Below are 24,521 nucleotides of genomic sequence, written 5' to 3'. Positions count from 1 at the left end.
AGCAATTTATTCTCTGTTCACCTGGGGCCTTTCTTTCCTGCATATGGTCTTGAGATTTATTTGAGATAGATTATTTCAAATTATTAAATGCTAACAGTATTATCTAATGACAAAGTGTTTTAAAAAAAATCACCACCAAAAACATTACATTAACACATTTTATTTTGGTATATAATGTAACTGGTGTTAGTTGGAGAATTTTAATATAAATTTCCTTTTTTGGGGGGGGGGGGGGGGGGGTTGTCAGTCTGAACATTGAATCAACATAACTATGTGAATTGAATAAATTGTTTTCAATCTAAAGATGCACCCAGTGTAATTACACATTCTAAAGACTTTTTTCCTTGTCAACCTGCAGTAGTTTAAAATATATCTGTAGCATATAATTTGTCATAAATTCTCAGACTGACATGTCAGCATTGGCGCTGCCTGTCAAACTTACATCAATGCCTTCATGTCACATGGCATGAAGTGACATAACTCAAAGTGATGGAATGAGGTTTATTGGAAATTTCTGTTAAATAAAGCACATATTATTTAGATAATTCACCCTTTTGAAGAACATCACTTGTTAGCAAGGAGAAGTAGTTTTCAGCTTTGAAGTGGAGCGGCTAAGCAGTTATTGCGTGTCTACTTTCATGTAAGAGTTACAAGTTTTAAATCGTGCTCTTTATCACGTGTCTGTGCAAGCTAATTCGATCACTTTCAAAGTATTTGTTAGGCCATGAAACTAGACAGAGCAGAAGAATGCCATTAGCAGTGATACCTTCAGATAGAAACTGGCTGTCAAGGGTTTCTTCCAGGTTGCGAAACCGCTGCCATAAACCATAAACCTGGACTTCTCAAGTCTGGAGAGTGAATTTGGGAAGTCATTTGTAGGTGGATTCTGGTCTTGCTATAAAAATTGTAGGGAAACAGGATACGGAAACTTTTGCTTTCATTTTTGCTTCCTTCCTGCAATCTGGTGGACTCTAATGCCTATTTATATTAAAAAAAAAACAACACACCACACAACAAAGCCATAGCGCTCTGAACAAAGCAGCACTTTCCTGTCACCTCCCATGAAAAGGCTAAGGATGAGATCCTGGATGGTGACTTAGCTCCAGGACTGTGCTTCAGACACTGTCACGGTGACTGGTTCTGCCATGAGACAGCTCTAGAGCCTGCGACACTTACTTTGGCAGCAATTTTTCATTTCAGTTTTACCTTATTTTTACATTTTTAGCCTAAAACAATTTTTCAGCTACAAGCAAATGCAGCAATGCATTTTAAGTTGTACCAACTTGGAAGTGTGCAAGAAGATGTGATTGACTGGCAGCTGGTGAAGAAAAATTCATGGCAGAAAAAGTGAAAAATGCACAAAGCAGAGAAACACAAAGTCTTGTTTACCTAAATTGCTTTGCTCTCCTATAATTTTGTTTTTGTTGTCAGACAACTGCTAGGTTTGTTGAATAGGAATATGTGGACTTGGAGGAGGCAAAGTTATCTCAGCCTTTGACCAGCTTTATTAACAGGTCCATTATTAACAGGAAGACAATGTCTCATTGATTTTTTGTTTTTTGTTTTTTTTCTTCAGATTCATACATATGTGTTCTACAGTTTGTCACTAATGAATTCGGACTTGTCTGTTTTTCATCCAGAGGATGTAAAGGGAAAGAAGGGGAACATGGCGAGGATGGAAATTGCACTTAATTCCTACGCTCTTTGCAGAGGCTGCTCCGCTGGCAAAGGAAGTGGAACATTCCCTCCACCTTCAGCAACTTGTTTGGGAAACTACAAATCATTTGGTGTAAAAAATAAAAACAGGGTGGAGCAGACAGCTAAGAGATAACCATCTCTGAACAGGCACGTGGCAATGAGCAGAAGTTCTTACAGCTTGTTTCTGTTCTGAATATCCAGTATTTGGTCTGTTTAAAATGTGTAACCCATTACAACTGAAATTGTACAATTGTGAACATTTGCATCAGGTTGCTCAATGACTTGATGACGTAACTTTGAAGCAATTCAAAATGCAAAATTTCCTTGTTTTACTGTAGTTGCACGTGCATAAGGATTGCAAAAGATCTTTTTTTTTTTTTCGATGTGAAGAAAGAATACAAGGCCAAATTCTCTGAAAAGGCTGGTGTCATTAACTTAATGCAGCTACACTGGCACCCGTTTTTCACTTCAACTGAAGCTACAACTTAAACTTGTCTTGGACTGCACAGTAATTACATCATTAACAAAGCAAATTCTGAATGTTCGTCCGACTGCATTATGCCGCTGCAGAGGGCTGGCTGCTGCCACAGTCAGTTGATATACAAAATACAATTATTTCTGGAGTAATCTGTTTCTAATTCGTCTGCCTCCTCCTGTCCCCTCCATTTGTATTATTTATAGGGTATGGAGCACCTGAAGTTACGGTGCCTTGTTGAAGCTTTCATAAGTCATCTGTGCCGTGGATCACCTTGGATGAACGACTGGCTGAGCGCAGTCAGACAGCTGCCAGTCTTCAGATTTATTTTTTCTACAGGCATCAGAAAAGAGTAATGGTGCAAAAAAATGGCGCATCTGAAGAGAAATGTTTTCTAACAGTTGCTTGATACGAAAATTGACAGTATGAGGGTGCTGCAAGTTTTCTCTGCTATTTTCTCCTGACACATGCCTTTAAATGAAGGATGGGGATATTTTCATGACTACGCTAGTGGGTTTTTAAATGATGGCAGGATCATGCTGTGTGCTTATTCATGTCTCATAAAAAAAAAATCAATGAAAATTCTGTTTAGTGTGGTTAGAAATTTCCACCTCTTTCTCACATCCAGATAGAACTAAGAAATTTCCCTATGATGGATTGAAAGATCATAGTGGAAAAAACTACACTACAGTATCTTCCAGGAGTAGAGTTCTTTACCTTTACCTTGGTTTAAGCGTGTTCTATTTTTCTTGTTAGAAAACCAAGATACAGTTAGAGAAGCAAGACTCCGTTCAGCTGATCTCTGTTGGAATCATGGCAGATTTAGTCATGTCTTGTCTTACGACCTCTAAAAAATTTGCCATCGACCACCAAAACCTATGGGTTTGGAGTTTCTCTCACAGCTCAGAGGGCTTGTGACTGCACTTCTATGTATTTCAGACTTTCACCCCCAAGAACCGAGGCAGCCCATCCAGCCGTTTGTGTGTGGCACAGCCTGGGCCCCGACGGGAGGTTTAATGAAGGGGTATGATTGGGGCGACAAGCTGCTGGAAGCCCCACGAAGGCCAAGTCGGCCGGCAGCAACCCCTCAGGACCTTCAGCCCGTGCCGGCGAAGCCCGCGGTAACCCCGGGCAGGGTCCCCGGGGGCGGCAGGGACCAGCGATGGCCGGGGCCGCACTGCACCGCGCTGAGGGAACGCGCAGGGCTGAGGGAACACGCCGGGGCTGCGTGGCGCTGCGGGGGAATACCCAGGGCCCGGGCCCAGCTGCTCCGCGCTGAGGGGACACCCAGGGTCCAGGCCCGGGCCGCGCCGCTCCGCGCTGATGGGACACCGCAGTCACGGGCCCGGATCCGCTGCTCCGCGCTGAGGGGACACCCCAGTCACGGGCTTGGGCCCTGGGTGTTCCCTTAGCCCGGAGCGGCGCAGCCCGGGCCTGGGCCCCACCGCTCCGCGCTGAGGGGACACCCAGGGTCCTGGCCCGCGCCGCTCCGCGCTGAGGGGACACCCCAGTCACGGGCCTGAGCCCCGCCGCTCCGCGCTGAGGGAACACCCCGCTGCGGCCTCCGCCGCCCCTCCCGGAAGCCGCCTCCGCCCCTTCCGCCGCCCGGGAGGCGCTGGCGCTGCCGGCCGCCACTTCCGGCCGGGTGATGGGGGGGTGGCGGTGGCCGCCGCCGCCGCCGCCGCTGCCGCCGGAGAGAGGGAGGGCGCGCAGGAGCCGCCGCCGCCCCGGGGCCGGGCGCTGCGGCACCGCCACTTAACGCTGCTGCCGCCGCGGCGGCAGGTGAGGCCGGGGGAGGTGCGGGGTCGGGGGGCGCTCCCTTCCTTTCCTCCTCGCAGGGATCGCCCCGCAGCGGGGCGCGGTGCCCGGGGGACGCGGGAGAGCCGCCCCGCCGGTGAGGAGCGGCCGGGTCGCCGGGCGGGGGGACCGGGGTCGGCGTGTGTCTGGGTCTCGGGAGGGAGAGGGCCGTGGGCCGGTGGGGTGTCGGCGGCGTGCGCCGGGGCCGGCTGCTGAGGGAGCCCCGCTGCCCGGGAGCCGGACATCGCGCCTGTGTCCCCGTCTGCCGTGGGGAGGATGGAGCGTTTGAGCGCTTCCCGCCCGGTTGTGTCGCTTTCGTGCTGAACTTGGTAAATTTGCTTCTTCGGCAGTGACTAAGGAGGAGGAAAAAAAAAAAAAAGCCTCGTTTGGCGGGCGGGGGTGGGAGCGGAGGGTCCGCAGGGCGCTGAGCGGGGCGGGTGTTGGGGTAGCGGGTCTGGTGAGGGGAGGGTGGTGGTGGTGGGGTTCCTCGGCCTGTATCTGCTGGGGTTCCTCGGCCTGTGTCCCCCTGCACAGACGACACACCACCAGGGTTCCTCAGCCTGTGTCCAGTGGGGTTCCTCAGCCTATGTCCCCTTGCATAGGGCAGACACCACCAGGGTTCCTCAGCCTGTGTCCCCCTGCACAGGGGACACACCACTGGTGTTCCTCAGCCTGTGTCCCCCTTGCATAGGGGACACACCACCAGGGTTCCTCAGCCTGTGCCCCCCTGCACAGGGGACACACCACCGCTGGACGTGGTGCCGAGGGGTTGTTCTTTGTGCCAGCCTCCCAGTTTGATGTCAAAACGGTCCCACCAGCTCCAAATAGATATTCGGCTATCTTACTGATTTCGCTGCCAATGGTGTAAGATTGGTGGGTTTTCTGAGGGCAAAGTATTAGATTTTGCTCAAAAAGTAGTTTTTGAGCGTGTAGGATTTGATAAATAGGGCAGCAGCACGGAAAGGTGCTGTCACAGGTTGGCACGCCTGCTGTGTGATTTCAGGGTGGAACTGGAGGAGTCTGACTGAGCGGGACAGATTTTGTGTGGTTTTGAGGCCTGTGCGCGTTTAGAAAGTTGAAACTCTGCAGGAACTGTTACCCGCTCCGTCTCTCAAACCTACATTGCTAATGCTTTAGGTGACCTGTCAGACTGTTCACTTAGTGATTGCTATTTTAAAAAAAAACAATACTTCAAAGGGGTGGTTTTTTCCAGCTCTGTACTTTAACAGAAGAAGAGGCAAATGAGAGGCAGTTTCAACGTTCACATATTTATTAGTTTGTGACTGGAGTTGAAGTGATCTCGTGGTTTTGTCAGTTTGCAAAATTCACTTTATAAAAACCCAACACACGCTCCGCGTTGTAAGGTGACTTGATGGAAGATCCCACTTGCCCTCAGTATGCTCCATCTCCACAGAGCTCCATCCGGCAGCTGGACACCGTGTCCGTGCCACCTCCACAGAGCAGCAGATCATGCTGTGCTCTGGAGAGGCAAGAACTCAGCGAGAGGTTTCCTGGCATTTAAATACCCCTCATCTTTGGTAGGGGGTGCCTCTTGCTGTATATCAGAGGTAAGGAAATTCCTTTGGTCTTGTTCTTCCACCTTTTTTTCCTGTGTTACAGAAAGTAAAAGGAATTAACTGGCAAGATTGGGGCGAAATGATTTTTTTATACCCAGTGGAAGGAAATTCTGTGGGGAAACTTGATAAGTTCTTGTTGTGAAAGTGCTACTTAGATGTGAAGGAAACGTTCTGTAGATTTGTGAAGAGCAAGAATTTTAAATTATCTTGTTCGCTATCCGATGTGAGCTATTTTTCTTCTTTTTAACTGGCTCGTTGGGGTTTTTTTGGTAGTATACAATTGAAAACACAGCTTGGCCAAGGAGTTGCAATCTTTCAGGATCTATACTGTCACTTTTCTTTGGTACAGAGCTCAATTTTGCAGCCTGCTAAGCTGGTTGAGATCCATAAACCATGTTACATTATAAATGTTTATTTGATAATCGTATAATTAGAAGTTTTTTATTCCTTATCTATTTTAAGGCATCTCAAGTGAGGAAAGCTCCTAGATTGTGACTAAACCAGAAAGATTAAGTTGTAGATGATTGTGGAGGGTAAGAACAAACACAGTTTCACTGTATTATTCTGATATTCATTTGGATGGAGAGTTTGTTCGTGTCTTCCCCGATTTCCATCCTAAGATGAGGGTGTAGGAAGAAAAGAAAAGAATAAAAGGAGAAAAGCAAACCTGAGTTGTTCTACTGCCAAGTCGTGTAAGGATCAAGAGCAGCAAACATTCTGTTACAACATGGATATACTGTTTCTTGAAGTTGGAGGAAAAAATACTTGACACTTAGGGTGTGAAATTTCAAGATCTTGTACAAACATTAATGAAATACCGTGAATTACATCCTAAGATAAGTGGTGGAGTACTTGATCAGTTGTTTAAAAATCACTTGTGTGTTCCTTGAATTATGGTGGTAGTATAAATGTTTTGTTAGCAGATTAGGAGTTGAGCCGCTCTTAGTGTTCACTTGAGTATAGTACAACCCATTTGGTTTAATGAGGTGTTAAAATCAGGGAGCAGTATGTGTTCTGTTCAGCTTGCTGCAATATGTAACTGCACTTAGTGGTTCTTAAGACAAATATGTTTAGCTTTTGGGACTTTCTGTAGTAGCTGCTGTCAGTTCTGCATGGAGGCGTTCCAGCAGGAAGACTGTTCTAAGCGTATGGAACTAATCTTTGATTTTATAATATCTGTTCTATATTTTCCACAGTGCAGCACTTCAATAAATAATTCTTGAAAAGTACATCTTCCTTGGTGGTTTAAAACCTAAGACATACGACAAACTAAACAAGTTTTACAGGAAATATTTCCACATTTGAAATTATTATAGGCTTGCTTCAAGAAAGTACTTATCCAGTTTTTCGGTCTCGCGGTGGGCATTGTGCTGTGTTTGATCAGTTTTATATATAGCGTGGGAGCTATTGTATTAAAAAAAAAACGTGGAAAAATCAGTTACTGGTTTTGCAGGTGTTCTTTCTCTCCTTTTGTTTACAAGATACCTTACTATATATGAAGGTACTGTATGAGGTATACCGTACTATACCTTAGAAGGTAAGGATTAAGTCACCATATACTGTATGGCAACGAAACCTGTGGTGCTATTTGTTTTACATAAGCACTGAAGAATTCAAAGTTTTCAGGAAGAGCAAGTGTCAAGCTTCTGATGCAAGTCAGCTGAGTATCCAAGACTTTTGGTGCATAACAAGGCAGTGCTGTGTGTTCTTTTTCCAGCGCAGCATGACTAAGTTGGTGTGTGACAGTAGCCTTATTATTGCAGGCTGGCTCAGCGCACATTTTTGTGTGTATGGCTTTTTTTGTGTGTGGGGAGCCAAGCCCTCAAACCTGGGTCTTGTCCACATGTGAACCAGCAGCCTTTGTGCAGAGAAACTTTTCCTCCGAGGTGAGAGATGCCGCACTCCTCAGCCGGCGAAGGAGGGGCTGAGTGGGAATCACCTATATTCCAACTTCAGCTTGGAACCTTCTGCAGAGAAATGTAGGTTAAATCACTTGAGATCTGATAGTTCTTTGGTGCGCTTCCTAAAATTCTTCTCAAGGATGGTGAGGGTTGAACCTATCTGGGAAAAAAAAATCAAGAGGCATGTCAGCAAGGAGAGCCCCAGGCTGCCCCAGGCCCTGGAGGGCAGGTGATGAAGCAGTCCTGGTGCTGGTGGAGTTTTGCATGTGTGTCTGGAATAAGCAAATCCAGTCGGTGTGCTGCTACCCCTGTGGATGTAACTTGGGTATTATTTAACCCTTCAGCTATAGTTCTGGTGTAACTGAGGTTTTTTTCTGTAACAGGAACACGTCCTAATGCTAGTGTGATATTGATGCCACTTTCCCTTGGCTACAGTAGGGATAATCACATTCAACTTTCCGCATTTTTACCTCAATATACTGACTCAAAGGCTGCTTGCTAGGAAAGTTTGGGTCTTAGTGGGCGACTAGCAGTAATTCAGTAGAGGAAAACATGATAGAATTGTGGATAATTATTATGAGAGACTAATTTTCCATATTTAAATATACCTCTAGGAAAAATATTGGGCTAAGGTTATACTCAACCTCTCAGAGGTATCTCATTTTTTAACATGCCCGAACCAAATATTAGAAGTGTTCATGGCTCATAAAGTAACGTTTTTCTTTAAAAAAAAATAAATACTTATACGTACGTGCATGAACTTCATACTGAGTTGTGTTCATGCTGTTAATTGAAAGGCTGGGGAGGGAAAAAGGGAAACAAGACACATGATACATACTGTTGATGAGCTGACTAAATATAAAGTCACAGTAGCAGGACAGTAATCAGTTAGGCAGCCACAGACATTGCTGATGTCAGGCGAAAAGTACATTTTGCCTTCTGACGTTTAAGTCTGTGCTTGCTCTGTGTTTCTCGTGTATTATTCATCATTAAATAACGTTATCCATTATTTGGTTTCAGCAATAAAATCAGTACTGTAGAAAGCAAAGTGGTTACCGGTGCTGTTTTCTTTCAGAAGACAAACACAGTTATCTTGGTGACTCCGTCTCTTCTGCAAACTTGTCCGTCTTGTGTGGCAGGCTGGTAGTGTTGTGCAGCATTCCTAAGCTTCAAAAATGAACAGTAGCAATTGTGCCCCGAGATCTGTATTGCATTCCAGGTGCAAAGATTACTAGGGAAAGTGCTTTTTACCCTTTAAGCTATGAAAGTGGCACTAAATAAATGGTCTGAAGGAGAAAGCAGTTTCTGAGTTTAAAGAAATTGCCCTGTCATCAAAACTGAACTTAACTGTTGCTGTTGAGGTGAAATTAGTTGCCAGCTGTGTGAAATGGTTTGTGTTTTCTGTAAGTGCTTGTTTCTTTTGTTGATTTGTCTTTTCCAGTTGGTTGAATGTCTTAACTTTGCACTTAAAAACAGGAGCAGGTCCTATCTTAAGATTAACGTAGACTTTCTCCCAGGTCCAACCCCTTCAGAAATGACCTTTGATGGGTACCTTACTCACTGTTGGAAGGTCACTTTTATTGCACTAATGTAAGGCTTGATTTTTATTCCTGCGGTGCCAGATGAAGAGACACCAGGCTGATGTAAGGCTACTTGGCTTGTGACTAATGAACAGAAATCTTACAGTTTAGGGAGAGTTTCTTGCTTTTGCCCTCAGAAGCTGCTCTGGTTAGAAGACAAATCAGTAAGTTGAGTGTATTTTTGGTGAGTCTAAGTTCTCTGCTTTTAGAAAAAATTGCAATGCTTAGTGTTACAAAAAACCCTGTGGTTAACAAATTTTGTCTTTATTTTGTCTGTATTTCCAAGTAAGGAAAGCTGGATGTCCACATAAGAAACTAAAGTTTGATTTTTTTTTACAGAAGATAAAAATGTAGTACAAAAAAAAAAGTCAACTAACTGATAACTAATTACAAATTAAATGTCATAATTTCTTTTGTTAATAGCTGTGAGTGCAACATAGTTGCTACAGTTGTGTTGGGCAACATTTTCAAAAATAGTAAGATAACACAGAAATGAGGAAATAACCTTTTATATGGAGAAGGAAGAGTACAGTATATGCAGAGATTCTAGTAGTGGTTTATGGATGTTGTGGCAATTATTTAAATCGAGGTATTAAAGCTTATATACATATTGACTGTATATGGAATTTTGAGAAATTAAAGCTATGCATTAATTACATGTTAATATACAGTCAACTCCAGAGAGAATATCTGCAGAAGTACCACTCCCTTAATTCTTTTAGAAGGCAACTTTGATTTGTGCATTCATTTTTCTTCTAAACTATTTCTTTGCACGGTTGGGAAGTCTCATGGAACAAGCTGAATCTTCTCTGATCTAGAAGAAAATATTGTGTGGTCCCTTTAGATGTAAGTTGGAAGAAAAAGTGGCATCCAATAATTATGATAAGAGCTATTTCTAACAATAGGTACAGTACCTTTTTAAAAAGAGAGGTGAGAAGGAAAGAGCTTCTGTTAGTGGAAGAGCGGTACCCCTGAAAGCAATATAAAACTTTGTGTGAATATATTCATGAGGGATTTGAGTACCTGTTTACTGTATACGGAAGGTAAATAATAGATTAAATAGACTGTTTCCTTGCTTTCACTCTGAAAACCTTGAATGATGTATGTGACACTAGTGTATTGTATTTTCTGAGATTTGGTTGGCATGATTGAAGCATTCTAGTTAATTAGACTGGTTTTTTGAGTACAACAGAGCTGTGAAATTGTAGCTGTTTCTTAGATGGTAGCTGTACATAAGCCACCAAATATAAATTATGCACAAATCCATTCTGTACTGCTGTGGGTCTTAAATATTGGATAAGCTTTTTATTACTTTCACATCACCAGTAGCCTTTCAAAATTTTTTTACCTGTTCCATGTAATATTATTTTTTTCTGGTTGTTGTTCTAAGTTATTCTGGTGACTTGTCACCTCCATGTGACTAGGGTCAGGAAACAGTAACTGAGAAATCTGTATGAAGGGAATACATCTTTTCTGATTTTGGTGTGTTATGTTGTTACCTGTTACCACATCACTTTTAAAGATGCCTTGGAATTAAAGCTAATGCTGAGTTTCCAGTAATGGTATTTTGAAAGATGAATATTTTAAAGGATTTGCAATGCAATAAGCATCTATCTAAATTATTGAGATCAAACAAATATAGAAATATGATGGCTGCATCATCAGCATTCAACTAAGATGCCTCCAGTCAATATTAGTGTAGATACGTAGTCTTAAGTTTACTTTGGAGGGGTGGGGAGGGGGGGGAGAATATGATGTCACCAAAACTTCAGTGTATATATATTTTAAAACAGTGGAATGTATTGGACCTGTATTGTAATGTATTATTTTAGCTTTAACTCAGCTTTATGTGGTCGCTGGCTATACTTTCTTGCTTAGTCTATGAACTGCAGACAGTGGAAAAGGCTAATGATTAAGCTGGTACTTAAACAGAGTAATCTGTAGGTTTCATTGCCTCGTGTAATTAACAAATTCTGATTCTTTTTTTTTTTTAACAAAAGACTGAAAGTAGACTGGGTGCATTTAGGAAATATTCTGCTTCTTGGTGGCTTTAAATTTCTATTTAGGAACAAGTGAGATAATCTTAATTTGGTTTTGCTTGAGTAAAAAAATTGTTTTAAAAGCATTATTATATTACTTAACAAATTTTGTGTCTGTTTTTTAGCGGGGTCTTATATGAAAAGCCTTTGGCTAATTAAGCATCTAAAATTGCACAAAATAAGCTGACATTTCAGTAGTCTTCATTAACATTCAGGTCTTATCTCTTTCTCCAATACATAACAGGTCAATTTTGTTGGCGGATAGTGGAGGATAATGGCAGGCAATAACCAGCTCTGCATTCGACGTTGGACCACCAAGAACGTGGCGAGGTGGCTGAAGGAAGAAGGCTTCTGTGAATATGTGGATACTTTGTGCAATAGACACAGGCTAGATGGAATTACACTGCTGACACTCACAGAATATGACTTACGATCCCCACCTTTGGAAATCAAAGTCCTGGGGGACATCAAAAGGCTCATGTTGTCCATACGCAAGCTGCAGAAGCAACATATTGATGTCCTAGAAGAGCTGGGTTACAACAGTGACAGTCACGTTGGCACAGTGTGCCCGAGTGCTGGCTCACTACAGAGCTCAGATTGGTTTTGTAACGGTGAAGTACCTCGGGACTATGATGGACCAATTACTGACTTGAATGGTGATCAGTATCAGTATGCAAATGGCAAAAACAAACACTCTACGCGAAGACTGGACCCCGAGTATTGGAAGACAATTTTAAGTTGTGTGTATGTCTTCATAGTGTTTGGCTTTACGTCATTTGTCATGGTTATAGTACATGAGCGAGTACCTGACATGCAAACATATCCACCTCTGCCAGACATATTTCTAGATAGGTAAGAAATTTTCTTTTAAAACCGAACAGTAACTTGATGGTTAAATATGGGCTGTCTTTTCTTCTGTCTTTTCAAAGTTTTGTATGCTCTTGAAGATGACTCTGCAAAATAGTAGTTATAGCCTAGTAAACCCTTCTGCTAAGACTGAAATGTGTATTGGTTACATGCAGAGATTTAGCCTTCTCAGGGGAAAACAAATTGAGCTGTTGTTCTACCCAGTTTATGCTGAATTCTATACAATCACAACACAGGAGTTAATTTGTCCATCCTCTCATTCTGATAACAAGGGTGATGGTCAGCTGGTGTGGATATGAAATCCAGATGCTGCTTTGAAGCTTAACGTGCCGTGATACAGGAAAATAAATTAATGAAGGATTTTTTTTATCTGCCAGTGAGCAAGGAAATTGAAAAGGAATGGCATTCATACTGTATTTTTGCTGTCTCCCCACTGTCAATTTATTGAAGTTGGTTTAGGGAAACTCTTATGTAGACTGAATAGACCAGCATCTTTTTGACCATAGAGTATCTGTACTAAAACACTGGTGTGACTTATGCAGTGCCTGCTCATTTTTTAAAAAAAAAACTCCAGGTAGGAAAGAGACACAATGGCAAAGGTGAAGTTCTAGTCATTGACTACAGGTTTAATGGAGGATAAATACCCCCTTGGAGGAAGCACACTTGTGCAATAGAGAACTTACTGCCTACAGAGTTTTGAAGGACAAGATAAACAGTTCAGTCTTTGTGGTCTCCTTATTCCTGACGTAATTTCCATTTTCATTAATGGTTTTCATGAAGTCAGTAGGAGTCTAATTGTTTGAGTAAGCATGCAGAATCCCCCATAAATTTAGATACAGCTCAGCAAGGATGGACCACATCCAGCAGAGCAGAAGGAGGGGAAAGAGACCGGGAGCTATGATGTGACTAGATTTTGTTCCCAGGGCACTGCTGTGGTGTTCAGTGGTCAGGATGGGGAGGTCAGAAAGCAGCAGCTCGTGGAACAATATGAGGGGATTACTACAAAGCCAGCATTTGTGCAGCGCTTTGCTACCCCTTTGTATCAGGAGCAACACAAAACTATGAGGAGTGGCCTCTCTTGAAGTCTGTCAGTCTGTACTTTGGTCAAACTGCAGAGTGGAAATTGTTACTGGTGTTGTGTGTGCAAGAAAGTTTTAAAATCTTTTGTCAAGCAAGGCTAAAAGGTTTGCATACAGTGATTATCACTGAAACCTAACTTTGAAAAGAATTTTTATTTTTCCCAACCCTTCTCTTTGCAGTTCTGTTTCATTACAAGTAGGATTTTAGGCTTTGCAGCGTTTCATTAATTGTGTTGACATGGCATTCTTACAAGCACAAGCAGCATAATTGACATGATGCAAGTTTGTGTCAGAATGAAAAAGGTTGTTGGGAAACAATGGTGGAGGAGCACATCCTGTTAGTAAATCACACATGTAAATTAAGAGACCATACTAGAGATTTTCTTTGAATGAGTGAATTCTTTATAAATGTCTGCTGAAAATACACGATTAAAAGGGAGATAATAGAATCAAAAATTAATTCATTCAGTATAACAAAACAATTTTTGTTTGTAGTTTAAACTATTGTCAGATTAATGCAAGTTAGTTTTGTAGTTAGAACTTTATATGCCTTTATTCTCGATACTGAGACTAGAAAGAAAAATTAAGCCTCTGTATTTTAAGTTAACTTTCTTGCTCCATCCCTTTTTTTTTTTTTTTAGCGTCCCAAGGATACCATGGGCTTTTGCTATGACTGAAGTATGTGGCGTAATTCTCTGCTACATTTGGCTGTTGGTTCTTCTACTTCACAAACACAGGTACGGTGTATAAAATTCAAATTAACTGGTACTTTTGATTCAGGCAAAGGGCTGTAACAAGAATTTATGACGATTGCTTAAGACTTTCCATTCAATAAAAATCTTGTAAGATTCTAATAGGTCCCTGTTATGGGATTAGGGAGGATTTAATCAAGAATGGTGACTTGTGAATTTTACAGAAGAGTTATGTGAATTTACTTTTCTAGCAGATTTATATGTCATTTCCTTCAGAACATATGTATTTCAGAGATTTGTCAGTATATACTCTCATACTGTAAAAATTTTGAATATAAGAAAATCCTACAAGAATGAAATTGCACTGAACCAGCCTGGCAGCTTGCTGTCACTGAAGGGTAGAAACCCCTTTTTTTTGTGCGTGCGTATTTTAGGTTAATTTTTTACCAGTTTGTTGATTTTTATCCGTTTGGCAACAGAAGGTACGAGTGCCAAAGCTAGTAAAAGCGTAGCTGCAGAGGAGTGGAGCTGGACCTTTTGGTGACTTGCTATAGTGTCTCACCCTGTCACATGGAACCATACCTTCACAGTACTACTTTTTTTTAAAAAAAATAATAAAATATATATTTTACTGTGAAACTTGTGGCGATGATGAAGGGACTTTATGGGATTAAGTCGGGGTGCAGAGAAATGTTTTTTATTGTAGCTTTCCTGATTTAAAAATACAATGTATTAGGATTCTTGCAATCAGCTCCTATGTGCTTTTTCCCAGATCTATACTTCTACGAAGACTGTGCAGCCTCATGGGGACAGTATTCTTATTACGTTGCATTACAATGTTTGTTACCTCACTCTCTGTGCCAGGCCAACACTTGCAGTGTACTGGAAAGGTAAAAACTTTAAATGCTTTACATTATTTTTCCCATTTCCTATTATTTTTTTTTAATTTTATTTAAGATACGATTAAGATTGTTGTGACCATAATGTTAGAAATATGTTTGTAAGAACAGGGCTGTTTCTCCTGTTACCCTCCACTCCCCTTCATTAATTGCCATGATGCAGGCAAGCATCCTTAGGGGTCTTAGAAGCACTTGACACTTTGGAGAGGAGAAAATTACTTGGGGAAGGATGTACAGAATATTTCACAAGATAAAGCATGGAGAATACATCGGGGAAGTATATGCTTAATGTACTGATTTTATGAAGAAAGGCTGAAAGTGGAGTAATAACTTCTGTGTCTTATTGGATACACATTTTTAAGAAATAAAAGAAAAAAAAACAAACCCCAACAACAAACCAACAAACCCCCAAAACACTATTATTATTTCCCCCTTCTAATAAAGGATGTTCCACAGAACGTGGGATTCTATGGTTTTATCCCAAATTTTAGTTGGAAGAGGTTTGAGCTGAATATATTGAAAGCTTGACAACGACACACTGGCAGGTTGAATACGGCAGGCTGTGCATAAATCACTTGCAATAAAATACTTGCTCTAAATTCCAGTATTCATCAGAGGTATGATGAATACAATTAGTAATTGGAGTTACTAATGTGACTCACTGCCACAATAAAACCCAAAGAAGTACTAACCTGCATTTTTAATAAGAGACCCAACATGATAAATGGTATTAAACATACATAGTGCTATACAGCTAATTTTAAGGACCTACTCTCTGGGCAGTGGGGTTGGAACTTACGATTAATGTCACTGTCTTTTAGTTGTATGGCAATGTTTGGGCAAAACTCCAGCGGGCATTTGCAATATGGAGTGGTTTTGGAATGACTCTGACTGGAGTACATACGTGTGGAGATTACATGTTCAGTGGCCACACTGTCGTCCTGACCATGCTCAACTTCTTTGTCACAGAATGTAAGTACAGAGTGTCAATACTTAAATGTCCTTAAGCGTTAAGAATATGTCCTGCTTGCTGTCAGTCAGTGGTACGAGAGTGTAAATACTTAAATATCCTTAAATATTGAGAATCTCTGCTGCTTGACCTCCTCAAAAAGTTCAGCGTGTGTAACATTAGAGCAAACAAATATAAATTCAGATTGCTGTGCTCTTCCTCAGGTTTGGGACAGTTCCCTTGCAGACAGGAAGGATGAATAGGGCACTCAGGAAAGAACACGAGCCAAGAAAATTAGAGAGGCTTCTAGCTTGCTACTGGGAGAACACGAGGGAAGATATTTATGGTTGTCTGTTCCTGCACCCTTCCCTAGGTATCTGCCACCGGCCCGTCAGGTGAAATACCAGGCGAGGTGGCTGTAAACTTAGTATCATCCATAAAGCCAAAATGCCAAACATCTTAATGAGTGAGAGTGTATAAAACAATAGTACTCCTCTATAAATAAAAGTGTGATTTGATACATAATCTAGTAAGCTAAGATAATTAGAGTTCACCTATGATGGAATAATTGCAGTAACATTATTTCCTCTTATTACCTGGAAAAGGCAGAATTTTCACTAAAAGAAGTTGGTTGAACAAAGAATTCTGCTTTGTGTGGTCCTAAACCATTTTAGGATGCTCTGTTAGTTCAGAAATGCGTAATAGCCGTATCTGTAAATGAAGTCATGAAGTGATAGGTGTTTATAACTTGTGTGGTTGTTTTCATTGGATTTATTGGACCTGTAGATGTAAACAAAAATTCCAAGTGAAGGCAGTAACTTCCTCGCATATTTGCATGAAAAAATCTGTATAAAAACTTGCAATGTCTAGGCTGGGATTTCATAATGACCCGGATTTTTTGAGACATTAATGTGTGTCCCTCTCTTTTTTTTCTCCTAGATACGCCAAGGAGCTGGAACTTCTTGCATACCTTATCCTGGGTCCTGAATCTCTTTGGAATCTTCTTCATTTTAGCTGCACATGAACATTATTCTATAGACGTCTTCATTGCCTTTTACATCACTACAAGACTCTTCCTGTATTACCACACGCTGGCTAATACTAGAGCCTATCAACAGAGCAGGAGAGCCAGGATCTGGTTTCCAATGTTTTCTTTTTTTGAATGCAACGTTAACGGTACTGTTCCCAATGAGTATTGCTGGCCCTTTTCAAAACCTACTATCCTGAAAAGATTGATTGGCTGAAGAGTGTGGGGGTCAGTTCAGATTTGCATGAAGTGTTATGACTAAGATCCTACAAGGTGAGCGGGGTGGGGGGGATGTAAAGTAACATTTTTCTCACTCTGTGATCTCCTCCTCCTTGTCTTGCTTCTTAGATTCTTAGCCATAGAATGGGGTTCTCGTACATCACGGGGATGTGTTTTGTTTTCTTGTTGCTTTGATAGAAAACAATGGAGGGACTGGTAAAGGCTGTCAGTGAACCATGACTATGAACCAGCATATTGCTGCCCTTAGTAAGGTTCTGTGTGAATGTTTAAATAACTGTAACCTCAAATATGTTCTTGTACCGAGTATAATATGCCCTTTACAGGTCCAAATAATCTCCGTTACCTGACATGCCAGCCTTTACATATACTGACTTAAAAATTAGAACTTTATGAGGATTTTCTTTGAAAACAGTCATAAATGTGATTCTGAAACAAACTCTGTGTATACTTAAGGATTGAGGAGTATTGTGTCATAATGAGGAAAACAGTATAGTTCCTTGCTAAAAGGGTCTCTTAACTGTTAAATAACAAGTCTTAAAGTATAATTGACAGTATAAATGGTCTGTGTATGGGTTGCCAAAAATGAGAGTCTGCCTTGTGGCTATGCAGTGATGATGATTTTTTAATGAGAGCTTATTTAGTCTAGTCTATCAGTTGTCTACATGGTTGTTCTAGCACTTGGAAGTTTTCCCTTTTGTGTTTAAATAAATGAGTTAAAGTAAATGCTACATCCAATGACAGTAAAGTTAATTTAGCTTTAGTGAATTTAAAGCCACAAAATAACTTTTCTGTGTGGTTTTTAATTGCTTTATACCCAAACCTGTGCATGCTTTTTAGGAGCAGCTCTTTAACATTGGAAAAACAGAACAGTTATCTTCATATATCTTACTGTCCCATAAATGGATGGGGAAAATGCATGTAGTAACTCTTTCAGGAAAAGTAATAATAGTGAGTATTGGAAATAGTGCTCATATTGATGTATGTTTTAGCACTCTGGTGTCAACAATATGGTGAATGTCTCTGGATATATATATACACAGTATATTTGTTTATATATGTATAAAAACACACAGAGTATATGTTCTTCTAACAAACATGAAAAGAGACTAGTTCTTAATTTAAGTTGCTCATTTACTACCCTCAGAAAATATCATAAGCAGTTGAGTTTTGGTTGTTTTTCAAAAAAATAAATAAAAAAGAACCACAACAAACCCCCCCAAAAAACCCCAAACCAACACTCTGAGTCCATAACACGTAAGCAAGGGTTGCGCCGTTGGTGAGGCCTTCTGCATGCGGTGGTTTGTAAGGGGACAGTGCTGACATTGGCTGTAGAGACTTGCAATTAGATTTATGCTAGATGGAAACTGATAGGCAAAAGGTGATAATCAGAAAAAAATATTATAGACCTTTTGATTTGGTTACTGGAATTCCAGAATAAGTGGTGTGTGCAAAAGGTGGTGTAAGTCAGCCTTGGAAAGCCACTGGAAGCATTTCCAGCTTGGTACAAGCTGACTTAATGGCCACAACGTACTTACGTTTGCCTGGAAAATAATCCCTTTGGAATTTTGCAAGAGAGTTTTGTATTTGGAGGTTTGTACCCTTCTGTGGGCTACTCCTTGCTGCACCGTGTTCCTTTTATAAACCTGGATTGTACTAATTTGACTATCTTCCACTCTTAGCAGTATATTACTTTTGTAACTTAATTTAGCTCCTATTCCACAGAGGAATTGTGCCTCTCGGAGTATCTCTGCCAACTGTATTGAGCACACATACACTGTACGATTCTGCAGACTTTTATATTTGTAACATTCCAATTTTTAAGCAAAATTGCAAGTGTAATACTATATTGTTCAATCTGCCATAGCCCAATGGCTCTTCCCATCTGAACTGGGGGAGTATGCCTACACTTAAGGATAAGATTTTCTGAAAGATTTAAAGACTTCTCATTTGCTGTCCTTGCCTTTCTGATTTCAGAAAGGCAATTTGAACATTCCTCTTGAGACTTTATAATGAAAGAGCTCTATTTGTTAATTTATATTTGCCTTTGCAATGCACATACAGCTATGAATGCTGTTTTTTTTTTAAACTCTAGGAAAGCATCTGTTCTCAGGATGGGCAGGATCATATTGTGAGTTGTAGCATGTGGAGAGGGATGCAATTAAACGTTCAAAGCTATTGATTCTGAAGAGAACCATGTCAGTACGAAGTGGCGTAGCTGTATCTAACCTGAAAAATTATTTTGCAACTTAGACATGCAGGAGAATTTTCAAGTACAGCCCAGTGTAACAATGTTTACATAAAGTAAAGCTATCATTTCAATACTTTTTTTTTTAAAAGAAGTTCATGTACTTTGAAACGTAAGGCTTCTCTCTTTGTTCTAATTTAATTTTTCAAATTCTGTTAAGTAAATCTGTGTTTTAAATCAGCATTGCCTATCAGTGTTTTTTAAAGGAAGCTTGTTCTTCTGTGCTGTTCCTCTTGATGCTAAATATCTGAGTCCAAGACAAATAAGGTTGACTTTTGTGAGCATTGAAGTGGGTTAAAGCATTGTCAAGAAAATTGTCCTCTTCATTTGGGAAGTTAATTTTGTCCTTCAAAAAATATGCAAGAGGAATGCTTGAAATTGATAGAAGAAAAAAAAAAATCTTTGACATGCAGAAGAGCACAGGTCATTCTGTAAAGCTGATGATGTTAATTATTGTTAATTAGATGGAAACAGTTTGCAAGTGACTGACAGGCTTAAAATTCTGTACCTCCTTTTCAAAAAGTCAGTGTTTTAAAAGCATTTTGCTGTTTCTCTGCTGCTAACAGTCCTTTTTAAGTAAAGGCAGGAGAGAAGCGTTGGGCGTTGGATTTAATGCTGAATGTGTTCAGGGTTGTCCCCATCCCCCGTGTTCACACACCGGTCTTTTTGCTGTCCTTTAGCTTCCTGCATCTGTTTTGTGCAAAGTCATCCTCTGTGGTCCGTGGGAGCACACACGTAACCTGGATTCAGAGAAGGGAATTAAATCTGGTAATATTTGAGATTTGAGGATAGTTTTCAGCTCTTCCTTATTATCGGTTTGGAGATGTGTGCACGTTTCTGAAAGCGATAGACAGAGGCAATCTCCCCTCCTTTTATTCCTCCCCTTCTGTTTTTCCCTTGTACCTTGTGCACAGCTTCTTAAAATAGCTTTCCTAGGGTTTTTGCCTTTAGTTTTTCCTTTCTGGAAGATCCCTTAAACTAGTGGTTTTATGACATTACACCTGCATACAGAAATACTTTCATAGATGGGTGTTTTAGCAAATTATGATCCCACTGACAAAAGCTTTTGGAAGGATCTTTAAGGAAGGTTCCTCCAGCTGTTCCTGAATAATGATACAGAAAACTTCCGTATATGTTAATTATCTTCTTGTCCTCTGGCAAACAACACTTATGACAGAGTGTTGGTATGGAAATGTGGGTAGGCCTGAAGTGTTTAAATGTCCAAGACTAGCAAGAATTGGCTCCTGTAAGTAATACTGCTTGTGATAAAGCAAATGACATGCTTCACTTTAAGGAAATCACTAAAATACTGAGTTCAGTGAGGGTTACCGTTTGAGTGTTTTCTTGGATAAGGCCAAGTAGCAGCTGTGTGTGGTAAATTCCAGTAGAATTTCAAAGAAATTACTACTTAACTGGATTCTGAGAGAATAAACATTTTAAAAAAAAAAGCATCATAAGAAACTCTTGATAGTTAGCTGCCATAAGAAGCAACTCAGTTAAATGATTTGAAAAAAAAAAAAGTTGTTTTTGATGCAAGCATGTTAAATAAGGTTATTTAGAAGTATTGAAACCCCTCAATGAGGACAAAAGCACAGGTTCCTGTAATCTTCTTTTCTCTATGACTGTGTTGCACGTAGCGCCAAAAAGAGTATCGGAGGGAGGGAAGTGTTGAACTCAGACATCAATACAAGTATTTTGCAATCTTGTGTTTTGTTTTTTTAAGCAGTGCTTGCGTACTTCAGAGTGGCATTTGTTCCTTATTTTTTAGCTGGGTTTTCTGGTGTGCGGGAGTGCACTCGCTTTTCAAGCACCAAAACTATGGTGGAGCTGAGTCTTAACGTTTGAAGAAATAGCAGATGTCTTAGGAAAAAAAAAAAGTAGGTATTGTTGACCCGGAGAATAAGAAAAGTAACCTATAACGACTATGCTAGTTTTTCATCCTGTCCATGTAGTTTCTGCTGAAGAGAGAATTCTGGGGAGAATTTGTAGTAATCTATAGACAATATTGGTTTTTCTGCGTTTTTTGAATAAGCTAGGATACTTTTATAAAAACTTAACCTGTAACTACAAAGCCCATCATAGTCTTGTCAAGACGGAAGTGTATCTGGCAGGAGTCCTAGCAGGGAGCCAGCTTACCCTCGGAGTTAATTTGCATGTGTGGACTTAATCAGCCCAGGGTTAATTGGTAGGCCACTGATGATTCATACAGATCACTATTGCTGATGTATATTTGACATTGTCTCTATTCTAATTGAAGCAGTATTTCTGGGGGGGGGAAAAAAAGCCCTTTGGAGTGAGCCTGCTGATGTTGTCTTCGTTCCATGAAGAAAAGCAGCCCCTCACAACCCTTCCAACACAATAGTATTGTGAACTCTGAACCTTCCTATAGCAGTTTCCTGCATATTTGCCGCTTGTATCGTAGGAAATTTACAGTGAGTATTATGTACATAATTCAGTGACATGCACATTTGTAAAGTCAGTTTGTAATAGGTGTGTAATTCCTTGAGGTGATAAATGTGGAGCACGATAACCTGACCTGTTAGTCTAGTGACTGCATAGTTAGAAAGACTAACTGTAACTTAGTTTTCCTCTTTCAATTCAGTTTTGTCAAATAGGAGAAATTTGTCAAATGTGAGAAACCACAAACTGCATTGTACATGGTACTTAACATAATAGGGATGTAGAAACATGACTTTTCACACTGAACAGTGACTTCAGTTTTGTTCCAACCGAGAAAATAGTATTACCTAATGGTTAGAAGGTATGCCAGTGAAGTTTAAAGTGAGTACTGTAAATAAGTAAATATTGTTTTGATTCTAAACTCAGATTGAATTAATATATTGTTTTATATCTTTGTTGTATTAAAACATATTTAAAAGTACTAAAATAAAATATTTGAAAGATGACAAATGTTTGGTTTACTTTATATAAAATGATGGCTCATTATCTCTGTTACTGTTGTGACCTTAATCCAGCTAAAACATTCTCCAATTAGTGTGACCGAGATAAACTTAATGTGCTGAACAGTTAGAAAGTTTTTCATTTACCTCCCTCTGAATTATTAAATCTTGGTCAATCTAATTTAGATATTAATTATGAAGCCTTTTATTTAGATATTAAATATGAAACCTTTCCTCAGTGTGGTGTTTTTTGTTTTTTTTAAATTAGTTGTTGAAGACCATAATGAAAAAAGGAAACTGGATGTAGCAATACATCTTTCTTAAAAAGAAAATAAATAAAATTACAAGGAAGAAGGGGAAGCGAAAGCAATAGGATTGAGTGTACCAGTTGCAGAGTAGTACTTACTGTGGCCTTTGGTCTAAAGTTCTGGGAAGCAGTGGGTTGTGTTCTAAGCAACTCAACACAAGTACGTGCTTTGTGTCTTGTAAATACAGATTGGGAAAACTTCCAGGGAAAATAACTGCCTGCTTCCCAGAATGTGTTACAATACTGCTTAAAGATGTGAACTCTGAATGAAAAAAAAAATAAAAATTCTTTTCCTTCCACAATAACTTGCTCTTCTCTGTGTTATTCCTACAGCCAGAAATAGTTGCTGCTATCTGTCATGAAAAGAAAGAAACCAGAGTCTATGCAGATGGGCTTAAGTTTGGTGTTAAAATGCAGGTGAACTGCCCCCCTCACTAGCCTACACCCTTATTTGATAGAATTTGAGGAGAATCAAGTTCAGATTGTTCTTCTCAGACTGTTTTTGTTCAGATTTCTTTTCAAAACTCTTATAAGGAAATTAGGTACAGAACAGAAACAACTCTCCTGATTAAAATACCTTTAGTATCTGCAAACTGTTTAATTATATCATTGCATTGCATTCTTGAGTGAACTTTGACTGCATGGAAGTAGTTTATTCCTACCTAATTAAATGTGCAGGTGCCAGTCTCTTACTAGTCATAATTCAAAATATAGATTGGATATATATTTTGGATAAATTCTGGCCTGTCATAGAGCTGTCAAAGTAGTTCACAAAGGCTGGGTATATTTTCACAACTAACTTCAGACTAACTGAAACGGATTTCTTAAAGCATAGGTGTGAGAATAAGATTGGTGTTATGAGCTCTTCCTCTAGTATGGAAATCGGTAATGCTGACAAAATATAGCTGGTGTGTCCTACATGAATCTGTTATAAATATGTGCATGTACCTCAGACTATTTCTGGAGAAATAACTGTTCTGGGTGATTTAGTAATCAAAGGTTACGGTTACAGTCTTAAATCCGCTGCTATCTATGACTCGATTGCTTTTTCTTTCAGCACTGATCTGTGACAAATTCTGGCGAAATGACTGGTTCTCTCTGGATTGCTGAGCAGCTGCCAAATGCTGAAATACAAATACTCTTGCTGTTGAAACTGTGCTGAAGTTTGATACGAGGGTAGGCACTCCCCGGACTCTTCGTAGTAGTCATTTGACTTGTGCGAAATATTGACAGCCAATTTGGTAACAGCTTTTTTTTCTAACAGTGTCCTTAGTGTCTCAAAAGGATCTTTTCAAGCTCTGATCTCTAGCGTACCACAGCAAGAAAGATCAATTTGAAAGGAGATAGGAAGTGCTTGTTTTCAAAGAAGTGTCATTAAATATAAAAAGCAATTAATTTTTTTCCCCTCTGCTAGATAAATTACTCAAAACTGAATCTGTGTCGCTTGATCACTCGTAGATTCTTAATTGGAGGTGATAGCCCTGAAAAGAAAATGCTATAATTGGAGGGTGATAGCCCTCTAGCAGAGAGGAAATGGCAGCAGGCAACAAGTTTGCTATTCTTACTGCAGCACTGAGGCAGGCTCTCCAGTAAATGTAGGGAAAAGCAATTCATCTCACACATACTGTGAAGGAGAGTGGAGAATGAAGCTGGGGGTGGGAGGGATTACTGAAAAAAGTCCTAGAGGTGACTGTGTCTGTGAAGGAATTTCTCTGCAGGAGGAATGGAAGCTCCGAAAGGGGCTGATAAAACTGTAACCTGCAGTTTTTGATGGCTTTTGTAAATGTGTTACACGTCTCATCACAAAGGGACCATCCAGATCCCAAGTTTTTCAATTCAAATTATTTCATTATACTTTGACCTTGTGGGTTGGTGAGGGGTTTTTTTTTGGCAAAGCTAAGAAGTTAAGGCTTCTATATCCTAATGGCACTTTTTAAGTGATTCCTTGCTTGTTTTTTATTTAATGTGGGGGGAAGGCTTAGTGAGTATGTACAGAACAATAACCTGATATGGCTCCTGTTTACACATGCATAAAAACCATTGTAGATCACAAAAACTATTTTCTGCCAGAAATAAGGTGAGTGATGTTCTCCCCATCCTCCTGTGCGCCAAGGCAAGCACAAGCTGTGCTTGGTGTTATGGTGGGGGGAAGCAGAGGAGGAGGAGGAGCAGGATGATGGTGGTGGTGTGCTGCAGGAGGCCTCCAGAATCCTTTGCACGAAGTGGCAGTTTGACCTAGAAACGAGAGC

At 40.3% G+C, this 24,521-nt stretch overlaps 1 protein-coding gene and 1 long non-coding RNA gene across 3 annotated transcripts in view; both read left to right on the top strand.

Annotated features, from left to right (window-relative positions):
* The window catches only part of LOC106896384, a 29,285-nt gene extending 26,947 nt beyond the window's left edge, over positions 1–2,338 (top strand). Inside the window, exon 4 of the long non-coding RNA XR_001413622.1 lies at positions 1,577–2,338. This is a non-coding gene — a long non-coding RNA (uncharacterized LOC106896384). The remainder of the gene's footprint in view (positions 1–1,576) is intronic.
* A 1,459-nt stretch (positions 2,339–3,797) lies between these two features.
* On the top strand, positions 3,798–21,971 carry SAMD8 (sterile alpha motif domain containing 8). Of its 2 annotated transcripts, none has more exons than XM_014956329.1 (6): positions 3,798–3,955; positions 11,312–11,919; positions 13,655–13,750; positions 14,478–14,595; positions 15,426–15,576; positions 16,493–21,971. In XM_014956329.1, the coding sequence occupies exons 2-6, from the start codon at positions 11,342–11,344 to the stop codon at positions 16,795–16,797; spliced, it is 1,248 nt and encodes a 415-aa protein (XP_014811815.1). In that variant the 5' UTR covers positions 3,798–3,955; positions 11,312–11,341; the 3' UTR covers positions 16,798–21,971. The 2 variants fall into 2 exon arrangements, with proteins under 2 accessions (XP_014811815.1, XP_014811816.1); XM_014956330.1 differs by lacking the exon at positions 3,798–3,955 and adding an exon at positions 5,428–5,538.
* The last annotated feature ends 2,550 nt before the right edge of the window (positions 21,972–24,521 follow it).

Source organism: Calidris pugnax, unplaced genomic scaffold, assembly GCF_001431845.1.
Source record: "Calidris pugnax isolate Ruff unplaced genomic scaffold, ASM143184v1 scaffold196, whole genome shotgun sequence".
Taxonomy (NCBI): Eukaryota; Metazoa; Chordata; class Aves; order Charadriiformes; family Scolopacidae; genus Calidris; species Calidris pugnax.
The sequence above is the reverse complement of the archived record's forward strand: the minus strand, read 5'-3'. Positions and strand labels throughout refer to the sequence as shown.

Coding starts and splice junctions, on each gene's coding strand:
- SAMD8 (XM_014956329.1), top strand. CDS start 11,342: ATGGCAGGCAATAACCAGCTCTGCATTCGACGTTGGACCACCAAGAAC. Junction 11,920..13,654: donor CCAGACATATTTCTAGATAG/GTAAGAAATTTT, acceptor TTTTTTTTTTAG/CGTCCCAAGGATACCATGGG. Junction 14,596..15,425: donor ACTTGCAGTGTACTGGAAAG/GTAAAAACTTTA, acceptor ACTGTCTTTTAG/TTGTATGGCAATGTTTGGGC.